The 11,528-nt window shown below is 36.7% G+C and overlaps 2 protein-coding genes across 7 annotated transcripts in view; one reads left to right on the top strand and one right to left on the bottom strand.

Annotated features, from left to right (window-relative positions):
* On the bottom strand, positions 1-5,534 carry Septin2 (septin 2). Its single transcript, XM_022060828.2, has 9 exons — positions 5,402-5,534; positions 4,685-4,802; positions 4,451-4,593; positions 4,152-4,345; positions 3,765-3,876; positions 3,393-3,585; positions 2,780-2,907; positions 2,081-2,254; positions 1-1,843 (listed from the first exon to the last, which is right to left on the bottom strand). Exons 1-9 carry the CDS (start codon positions 5,429-5,431, stop codon positions 1,661-1,663), a joined length of 1,275 nt encoding a protein of 424 aa, XP_021916520.1. The 5' UTR covers positions 5,432-5,534; the 3' UTR covers positions 1-1,660.
* Positions 5,535-5,902: 368 nt separating this feature from the next.
* rg (A kinase anchor protein rugose) overlaps positions 5,903-11,528 on the top strand; it is a 400,245-nt gene continuing 394,619 nt past the window's right edge. The window contains exon 1 of one of the 6 annotated variants that reach the window (XM_087353730.1): positions 5,903-6,263. In XM_087353730.1, the coding sequence (XP_087209856.1) occupies positions 6,105-6,263 (159 nt within the window). In that variant the 5' untranslated portion in view covers positions 5,903-6,104. The remainder of the gene's footprint in view (positions 6,264-11,528) is intronic. The other 5 variants (XM_087353742.1, XM_087353732.1, XM_087353745.1 and 2 more) reach the window with 5 other exon arrangements.

Below are 11,528 nucleotides of genomic sequence, written 5' to 3'. Positions count from 1 at the left end.
TTTGAAAGTATATATTTTATTTATTAAATTAATACATTGTTCTTTGCAACATTCATAGTCAGTGGATTCAAATTACAGAAAAACAAAATAAATGTAAAGTCCAGTTAAACCCCAAGACTGAATTTTCAGTAACTTTTGAAATACACTGTACATATGTTCCAATTAAAATACGAGAATTTATTTCATCATTATTATAAGTTTGACAGCAATAAATAAATATTAAATAACTACCTTAATTACAAACTTGGAACGTATAACTAGTTCCATAAAAAATACAATAATTGAAATGTCAATATCAAAGGAACCAGCGAAGAATTCGATGTCGGAAAAACTAAAGTTTATAAAATGTTGAAATAAAATAAGACCGGCTAAATATGAATGGCTGGAAGTAAGGATATTAATGAAACGCGTCAATAAATCTGGAAGACGCAATTAGGCGATTAACACTAAATATCACTAGTTCACATCTGCAAGTCTCGGTAAATTGATTCTGGATGAAAATACTTAACTCCACCTAAAATAACTTCTACTCTTGTTACAGGAGGGCAGTGGGGAAGAGAGACAAGAACTCTGGATGCTGCATACCGGAAGGCAAAGGTAAGGAATCGGCAGTCGCGTTGGCCTACGTGGTGACTGCACGACTTTAAATCCTTTTCTATATAATTCATATTTAAATGTTCTTCAACTGTTTGGTACTTTTCAATCAACACTTTGCTTCCTCTAAAAAACCACTATTTTGAAAGATGGCTTTTCTATATCCATCCTCACCGTTATTGGTTCTACGTGTAAACACGATTCCTAGATCTAGGCATCCCCGTTCTTTCTGAAATTAAAATGATATAGAACAATGGCAACCCTAACAATTACAAAATCAAAATTACTGATTGCCTACTTCACTAATTACTAATCTGATACAGTGATTTACTGCCTATAATCAAGAGAGACGTCAAATCGTACGAGAAGCAGAAAGACTAATTCATGGTTTACTTAAAAGTACATTTTCAGCTGTCAGTCATTCACTGTCAAACTCTAACGCAATTCTGGTAACGATTTTGAAAAGGAGGATGAAGTGGTTGTGGCCTATTTGAAGATTCTACTGTGTTCGATAACTCCTATACGCCTCACGGTGCGGTGATGCCTTTATCTTTATTTAGAATTCTGAAATTCCATCTTCTAGCATCATTTTATTTGAAATGAGTCCATGGCTTTAGAATTACAAAGGGGCAATAGATCCCAAGGACACCACAGATGAAGCCTAGTACTTTGTAGTATTAGCGAAGATACACGCTGAGCAGCAGCACTACAGCAGAAACACCTGAAAACATTTGTTCCATTGCCAAATTGCACAGTGGGAATACCACCAGAATATAAACAAACCACACTTAAAAAGTATAAAGCAGCAAAAAATATTATGTATCAAGAATATCCCCCCCCCCCCCCAATTATTACCCTCTCTCATGATTTTTGTTTTCAAATTTATTTTCCTTTCCTTCTGTCATATGGCAAACTACGTCTGGTCTGGAAACAGTATTTCCTTACAAATACGTATTGCATTATATTTCTGTTACTAGTACAAATATCTATACATAAAGTGAAATTGAAATAATACGACAAACAGGATCTGAAGGGAAGTCGCAAGAACGCTTAAAGCGACGTCAATCTACTTCTTCTTGCTTTTTCCGAGAGTCAGCGTGTGATGACTGCTGCTCATGTGTTGCTGCAGCAGCTGCTGCTTCCTGCGATTAAATTCCATGATATCGTCTTCGAGCTTCTTGCGAGATTCTTCCAGCTTCTTCTTCTCCTCAGTGTGTTCCTTCTTGAGTTTATCAAATTTTGCATGAAGCTATTGAACATAATAAAAGTTTATTAATTCGAAGTCTGAATGACAACTCTGGAATGAATACAACAGCATATACTAAAATTTAAATTTAATTAAATACCGAGTAGAATGACAAATGTTAGTTACTACAGAAGTTTCGTGTGATGCTTAGTTTCCATGGACTGTTCAGGTACAAACGCTGCCTGCTGATGGACATGCAGAGACCATTTTGGTATGACACAGTCTGACCAGTAACCATACCTCTTTCTCTGTTTCTTTCAACTCTGCCTCCTTCTCCTTTACACGAACCACAAACATCTGCCTCATTTCATCCTCCTTCTGCTGAAGTTCCTGTAGATGGTTGCTTCGCTTTGCCTCAAACGTTTGCTGGAAACTCACTGGCTTGTTTTCCGCATCTACATCACTGAATCCCATCTATTAACATACCAGGAATCACAAATTGCAAATAAAAATTCAATAACTACAATCTTATGAATAAAAAGTAAAGATGAAGGCAGAGACTTTCCTGTGTCCAAGCACCACACCGAGAGCGTGTAATGGGAGAGAGGACGTACAACTCCACACATTATTAACCTCAAAAATAGATGGAGATCACTCTTAAGCTGCTTTATCCATGGGGATATAGCACCCATTACCCATCAGAGAACCAAAACCAGCCTGGAAATGGTGGCAAATAGAAAATGGCTTCTCCTGCTGGGAATCACTTCATAGACATCCAGTTTGCTGAACTATTCCAACTCACAGCAGTCAGATTTAGCATGGAATTCAATAATAATTTAATAAAACAGCTTGTGAAATTATGGCATGCATACCAAACTTTATTTGTAAAATAATTTGTTTTAAATAAGTTTTAAAGCAGATGTGAAGAAATTATTCATTGCTCTAAAAATCTGTTCCAATAATTATTGGATTTAAAATATGTTATTACGAATATATCACCTGTTCCAAACGTTTCTTGCGGTACAATTCATAATGCCGCATGTGTGTCTTTTCTCGCATGTCTTCCATGTTTGTTCTGATCAACATTTCACGTAGTTTTACAAAGTCACAATGTGACTCATTCTCAACTGAAATAAGAAACAAACACAAATCACAAAATGTCACGCTTCACATTTCTGACGGTACAATAAATATTATAAACAAATTTGGTCCAGAACTATCTCTAAATTTTTCACCACCAGAATGGAAAGTAATATTTTGTTCAAATATTTTCAAAAAGCAAGGATAAAAATTTGTAGTCATTAAATACAGACCAATATTATGGGACGGGGGATGTGAATTCTGTCTCCGCCTCATCTAAATTTATTGTACTATGTATTTTACTTCAAATCCTTGTAATTAAATTTGGAACACATTCAGACCTGCAGTTCAGAACTTCTAATATGGCACATGGTTTAGAATTTGTTTCTACAGTTTATTTTACAGTTGGCAGAAGCTCTTCACAGTACTCAGGTACTGATATTGGGAAAAAATAATCATTGTATTGAATGATTGTGCATTACTACACTTCCTTGTTTGAAAATATAACTCGAAAAATTAAAAATTATTGTACCTTGTACTGTTCCCCAAGGATACTGTCGGGATCGCATCATTTTATTTCCGACACGCACAAAGTCTGTGCTTCCGACAACAGCAAATGGAACATGTGCATTCATTGATGTGTTAACTTGTGCCACAGTCTCATCATCAGTTGGAAATTGATAAATATGCACACCATTATTGGCAAGTTCAGAGTTAATTTTAGACTGTAACAAAACATAAATCAAGCTGTTATATTCACAGAATGATTCCTCTGTCCCAGATTACTTCATGCCAATGTAACTGAACACACTGTCAGCATGATAAAACAAATTTACTTATAAGGTATGTATACACTTAAAATATCAGTAAATACTAAATATTTCTATGTTATTTTAAAACTTACCTTGAATTTCTGCAGTTCAGTTTTGGATATAGTGTCAGCCTTTGCAATAATTGGGATGATGTTAACTTTTGTATCTAGTTTCTTCATACAAACAAGGTCAATAGACTTCAATCTAAAAAGTAATTAGGAGTGGTTGTTAGCAGATTCAGGTTTGCACAAGGCAGACCCAAATGTAAAATTCGGGTGGGTATTACGAATCAACTCTAAGACTTAGATCAGGTGTCTTCTGTAAATCAACAAATTTTATACTCTGTAGATGATATGTATGGGCTGAGGCAGAAGTTAAATAATAAATAAGAAAAACGTTATCATTGAACATACATCATGGTTCATACTGGGACAGCAATTGTAACAGTAGTTTGTATAACTATAAATCATTATGCTTACCCATGTCCAGTAGGGCAAATGAAGTAGAGGCACACATGAGTTCGACTATCATGATAAGATGAAATGGCCCGCTTAATCTTTAATTCCTCCTGAAGGTAGGCTTCAAACTGTGCATCAATGTAATCTACCACAGCTTTGAAACTATCCTCTTTATTTATCTGGTCACCATAGCCAACAGTGTCACATATAGTCAACTGCAACAAAATTTCATTTCACAAAAATTAAATTTTTGATAAACATATTCCTACACCCCCCCCCCCCCCCCCCCCCCCCATGTCTGCTACTGACACTGCCATTACCTTCAGCCTGACATTACTTTCTTGCAATTCATATGTATGAGCTTTCAGCTTCACAGTGGGAAGATTATGAGGACTTGGAGTGGATTCAAAACTGGTATTAAACAGTGAGTCCATCAAAGTAGATTTCCCAAGTCCTGTTTCACCTGAAAATTAGATGTACAACACTTTCAGTAAGAAAACATGTATTTCTATAAGTCCTTGTAAAACTGATAAACCATAAGACACAATTATTACCGATGCATAATATGTTAAACACAAATCCATTCTGCACTGACTTATTTACCAGCTGATCTGGAAGACTATCGAAACCAACATGGCCCGACAGTTTCAAGTTGCGAATGCTAGCCTCAACCTAAAACAGTATAAGAGAAAGCAGTGAGTACTGTGAATATGGTTTCAAAATGTAGGATCTTTAATCTGATGTCTGTAGGCTATGGGAGTTATATATGCCTACCCAGACACTGTAAAATTAAGAGACTTTGCTTCATTGTGAAACATGTCTAAAATTAAAGGTTACATTTGTTAACTGGAGTATTTAATCGGAAATTTGTTTGAATAGAACTACATCAATAATTCACCAACTACTAATACGAAATTTAAAAGTGCAACAATATTGTAGTAGTTTTACGCTCTTAGTTTCTTCCTCTTTCGCAATTACAAATACGGGAATATTAACTCGTAATACATGAGTGACATTTTAAGAGTGTTAAGTGCGCTATATGTACAATCCGGCTATGTTTAATAATACAGTGTATTTATCATATAGTGAATCTAAAACGCACAGTACTCATGTCAAAGTGTACCGCCCTGCACCTGGAAGCGCTCATTGTCAACACAAAGATTAAATACAAATATATTTGATCACATAATCAGTCATATCATAATTATTTTTTGTAATGAAATGTAAATATTTAAGGCTTTAAGTAAGTTTATGTAAATATTATGACGTACCCGACTCCTTTCAACATCAACGGCAGCCATTTTACCTCTTCTTCTCTGATAGGATTTAGTGAGGAAGGTAGCTAAACACTACGAATGACTATGTATGGTTACATTTGTTTGCTAATATAAAAATATTCTGAATAGTGAGAAAAACAAAATCTTTTTATGTATCAATAGAAGGGACAAATGAAACAGAAATTGTAATTAGTTTTTGAGTTATGAAGTTGGGACAACATTGTATCCATTTCCTCTTTATGTCCAATGAGATCTTGAAAATCGGATTGGTACTTCTGGAATGCATGCCATACGCCTTCACACTGGAGTAACCAGCTCGGTTGGTTTTCGTTATTCTATAGAATTTATAGTTTAAAATTATGAAAGTTAACATGACAATGTCGTAATTACGATTTTCAGAGTTTTGGCGTGCACAAATGTCAGTAGCACATGAGACGGGAAGAATGTATAAGACGTAGTATATTATAACTACTCTCATACACTCAAGGATCTAATAGCATGTAAACGAAAGCATTCATTTCGGTGTGTCATGAATGTGAAGCATGTTGTTGGTAACACTGCCACATGAGTTTCCAACATGGCAGTTGTGTTCGCGTATTGTGATCATGTGATGTGGATAAAACCGTGTTTAGTCTAAATGTAATGTGATTGTGGTGAACATTCATTGTTGTGGAAGCTATTAATTTTCTCGTAAACAATGACGGACCTTCAGAATCCGCCCATTAGTGAAATAAAAAGACCTGAAGAGGTAGTGAGAATGGCAATGAACGACAGCTTGAAATTTGCCGTCCTCATCGGCCTGATCGAGGTGGGACAGGTGTCTAACCGCGAAGTTGTAAACACCGTGCTGCATTTGGTAAGTACAAGAAGAATGCATAATTTAATTTTGGATGTCTTGTTTCTGGTTGCTGTACATACGAACTGAAAGTTTGATAAATAGGTTCGTTTTCAAGTGCTGTCAGGACTTTGATATGTAGTGTTTGAAAAAGTTGCCATTAATATACCTGTTTATTAAGCATTTATGTTGAACATTGTCAGAGGGCTGGTCACTCACTACTCACAAATGCATACTTCAAGACCAAGAAACTTCCGAAAACCCACAACCGGGTTGTAGAGCCAAGAAACAACAACGACAACAACTGTTGAACATTGACTGTTTGTAGTTTTGAGGTATGAATGAAATACATTAGCTTTTATTGTGTCAGTCTCCATTGTTGTACTGCCGTTAACTGTGTGTGTGTGTGTGTGTGTGTGTGATTTGTTGACATGAGCATACCCTGCCCTTCACATCAGTTCAAGAATAGAATGAAATTTATTTACATTTCATAGATCCTTCACAGCCCCATGCTAAGTGAAGGATGTCAAACATGTCACAGCACAAATATGATACTTCTTTCTAATCCAAATATATATTGCAATGACAGTAATTTACGGTTAACTACAGTATTACCGCAAAATTAATTACACAGAAAAGCATAACCACTATTGCTTACATGTATTTATATTAGCTGAAAATTTTTGGTTGAGGTATATTCTTCTGTGGAGTACAAGGAGTGAGATGGGAGACATTCTTTTCATGATGGCTTCAGACTTTCAGTAGTTGGAGGGAATATTATTGAATAGCTTAATTCCAGTATATTAAACTCCTCTTTGATATTTATTGAGACTAGTGGCACATGAAGGTTATATCTGTATCTTGTACATATGTTGTGGATATCTGAGTGTGTTTGAAATTTTTCAATGTTATCCGCTACAAATTATAATGAGAGGAAAAATTTGCTGGCTAATGGAAGAATATTGGATTTTTTAAACAGTTCCCTACATGAGGCTGTCCTTTTAGTGCCTGTCTTTATTCTAATAATATTCTTTTAAATGTAAATTACTTTTATGCTGTCCATTGAGTTTCTGCAGAAAATTATTCCATGTGACATGATCGAATGGAAGTAAGCAAAGCAGACTAATTTTAAAGCTTCTGTTTTCATGAGTGATGTGACAGTCCTCATAGCAAAGTATGCTGAGCATAGTTTAGTGAATATGTGTTTTCCAGTTTAAGTTATTGTCAATTTGTTAGCCAATAAATTTAGTTGTTTCTGCTTCGTCAATTGTTCTGTCCTAATACTCTTGGCACTTTTTTTTTGTAGTACAAAATTTCAATAAATTTGTTTTGCCAAAGTTTAATGTGAGTCTATTGGCATTAATCCATTTGTTCAAGCTAGCAAACACATCATTAATGCAAATTAGAAAACATTCAAGTTTTGGTTTTGAAATAATAATTTTAGTATCATCTGCAAAAGTATCGGTGTAGACTGAGAGTTAATGGTTGGTAGTAAATTATTGATATATATGATGGGGACCAAGTATTGAACCATAGCTGTTGGAAGTCTGATCACATCTTTAATCCCTTTCTACACATTGGTGATATATGATTATTTCTTAACTCAGCTTAAATTTTGTTTACCCATGATATTTTTTTTTATTTTAGAGGTGGAGTTTTTTAAGCATGCAAGTTAATACTGTATTTTAAGAAGTGGCATTAACTGCATTCCCTTATCTGTGCCTCATATCAGAGGTGCTACTTATTTCTTGGAGGCTTGGTGTGTGTTATGAGGATAACTTTACTGGTGGTAATGTGATAACAGCGTGATGCCATTCAGTGAGAATATTTTATCTTATCTTTTTTTTGGTTAAAAAGCTAAGATTAAGGATGGTACAGATATAATTTTAAACTTTTTTCTGAATATGAAAGTTTTAAAATGATTGAATCAAAGAGTATATTTTATAGGTGGAACATATGATGTGAATGGAGAAATAAGAAATTCACACAGCATTTGGTCTGAAGAATACTACTTTGAGTACACATGTGTGTATAATATTAAAATGGAATTTGGAGAGTTGGGTTGCAGGGATGTGAACCGGATTGAATAACTCAGAATGGTGTCTAGTGGTGGGTTTTTGTGATGAACCTGTGTATTGCATAACAACAGGTAATGTCTTTAACAAGTGAATGTTTATTTATTTATTGAGGAAGGAGGTAGTTTAACCATTATTCCAACTGCATATAGCTTGGTTACAATAGCTGCCAGCAATATTGGTTATTTTGCAAGAAGTAAACTATATTGTATAACAGTGTTCCTCATTTTGAATCATATAAATATATGGCCGGTCACAGCGGCTGTGTGGTCTGAGGCCGTGGACCTTGAGTGCTTGGACACTGGGACTGGATTCGAATCCCAATCAAAGCTGATGTTTGTCTACGTCTTTCTGTATTGTGCTGTCCTTTGTACAGGTAGAGATCGTGCGACGGCTGATCACTCATCCAAGGAGTCCTGCCAAATTTATAAATAGATTAAGTAACCTCCAAAAGAGGCAGCCAAGACCCACATCAGGCTGCAGAGCTATAGATGGTGATGATGATGTAAATATATGATGTCATGTTTCTTGAAACCACTTGCACATTTCTGTGCATTTGGTAATTTAAATAATTGATTCCGTAACATTTTTAATAGATTCTTTGTTAGGCATTTTTTGAAGAAAATTGTTATGTGAAGGTTGTGTACATTTTTCATCTCTATGCTTGTATGCTTATGTCCATGCTTTTAGAGGACTTGACTGATACTGACCTCTGGTGGCTGCAGAAGTTAGGGAGTGGCTGTTGGCAAGTAAATGAACAACAGACACCTTTGTTGTGGAGAGATTTAATCATGGCGATCTGTGTTTGGAAGTTAAGAATGAATCCAAGTCAAAATCTTTAAACAGGTTTTTAGCTTCAGATAACTTCGATGATAATGTGGACATCAGTAGCGCCCCCCCCCCCCCCCCCCCCCCCCCCTACTACCATCCTTCTGTCAGTGGAGTTATTCTCCATATATTATGTCTTGGGGTGCTTAATAAGTACCAGGGAAGTATTGTACACCACTCTCATTCAATTCAGTTCCACACATGAAACTACTTAGACTTTGTATAAGAACTGGTGACAGGCTCTTGTGAACGTGATGATAAAACTTTTAGTTCCATAACAAAGTGGAAAATTTTTTGACTTGCTGAAGTCCTTCCAGCTTCTCAAGAATGACTGTTCCGTTAAGTTAATTGGTTAGTTGTTCACGTGTTTCAACTCTGATGTCACTTTAAAGTTCTGAATTAAATGCATGGTAGGTTTGCCCAGAAATGTCTGTTTGGTCCAGATTAGTCCAATAGAAGCCCTACCTTATCTGTGGGTATTTTGTTAAATGTGCACAGAATCCAAATGTGTTCCTTTTGAATTGTTTGTGGGAAATGTATTCATATTTGGTTTGAGAATAGGAAATGTTAATGTATACTTTAATTTTTTCATTTATTTGCTGGTAGATTACATAAATATACATGTATATACACACATGGAATTTACGCTGTGGTAGGTCCAGGCCAACGCCTTCCAGTGCATGGAATGCAACATGTCCTGAACACTGTAGCCACATGTGGATGGACATTGATGTGCATGATGATACCCTTCATGAACATACCAGGACACTGTCTCTTGATGGTGGTGCGAAGGTCTTGGAGGATCCCACAGCGGAGCTGTTCAGCTGCTCTCAAGAGGGAACTAAAGGGCTATAGTTTCAGTTCAGATGAATATGTAAAGGGTGATGGTGCAGTGATTCCAGTGGCAGCCCAGGGAGTCCTTTGTATAGGGGTCCATTAGTTGGCACATCAGTGGGATTTCATGTTTGAAGTATCTACTGCCATATGTTTAATTGCTTGGGATTGTGTGTTACCACACATGGTCGTCATGTTGATATTGTTATTAGTACGGAATTCATGTTTTGAACTTCCAGTGACGTGGTGTTTGTGCCATCTTTCAAGAAATGGGGCATTCACCCGTCTTACCGACTCACCAACCGCAAGGTTGGTATCTAAATGAGGACATTTTATCGTATCTGTAAATGAATGTGTTAAAAATCATGCTAAATTAGGCCTTGGGCCAACTGTTCCAATTTTGCTCAGGGTTAATGTTGGGTTTATACGCTATTTGCTTCGGGTAACGCGTTAAGCAGGTGCGGAAGCCACTGTACAATCAGTAACAGAACCCACCGTAGAGTATCTCGCCCTTCCGGTTGTCGAAATAATTCTTATGTTAATGAGACGTTTCCCCGGGTTATACCTGTTAATTAGTGGCTTTGCAGCACAGCTTGAAGTCCATTATTTCTGTCTAAGTACGCACGAGCGTGGGGATTGCTGCTTTCGGTTTACGTCAGAGAAATTAATTTGTGGACGATCTCGGTGGTTTTGGGTCGCCTACAAAGTTATGTTGAAGGTTAGAATCCTGCCCGTGCTTGGGGTATCTGTACGATTTTTTTGTGTTCTGTGAAGATAAGTAGAGGCTAATCGATTATATGATGCTCGGTCTAAGGAGCCCTGCCGTGTTCGAATGGCAGCGATAAAATTCTGTAAGGCGGCTGTCTCCTGGGTTGTTGCGCCGTGTAGTCTGGTAGAAGTTTACCGACGTTTCAGAAGTCCTTGCTGCCTCCGTCATCAGGGCGATGAGACATCAACTTTGTTTTTTGTGCATAAGTGTAAATATTGCCGTTACGAAGTGTGTTCATTAACACCGGAGGGCGTTTCACTCGCATTACCACTTCTTCAGTATATACTGCCCAACAGAACAAGAAATAGCAGACAAACCCTGTCTTTATCCGCGACTGCAACATTTGTTCCAGCGATACAGCACATGTTTGGTTCCCGTAGAGAAGAAATATCCTACGAATCAATTATTTGTCAGAGCAAACAGTGCAGATTTATTGCTATTGTGTGTCGATGGTAACAGAAGAAAGGACAGTCAATTCCCTGTGAGTGCGACAGTGGACTAACGTCTCGTGGCTCTCGAATTTCTGCCGCTGAACCAACCGTTCGACATGAAAGCTCTGATTGCTATAAAGCAAGGGGTTGCGTGCGTTATTTTTAGTTCACGAGTCACACTTTTAACAAGTTTGTTGAAACGATTTTTCTGCGAGACGTACTTACAAGCAAAATACTTACTCTGTCATCCATCGGGCATCCTATGACCAGCGGATTTATTTAATAAAAAAGAAAACACATGCAGAACATTTTGTGGTAGACAAGCGATGTCATCTGTGTCACTTACGTT

This window comes from Zootermopsis nevadensis, unplaced genomic scaffold, assembly GCF_977971745.1.
Source record: "Zootermopsis nevadensis isolate Lab colony 2312 unplaced genomic scaffold, Znev_1.0 Znev_ptg000022l, whole genome shotgun sequence".
Lineage (NCBI taxonomy): Eukaryota > Metazoa > Arthropoda > Insecta > Blattodea > Termopsidae > Zootermopsis > Zootermopsis nevadensis.
This window is presented reverse-complemented; position numbering and strand designations above follow the sequence as displayed.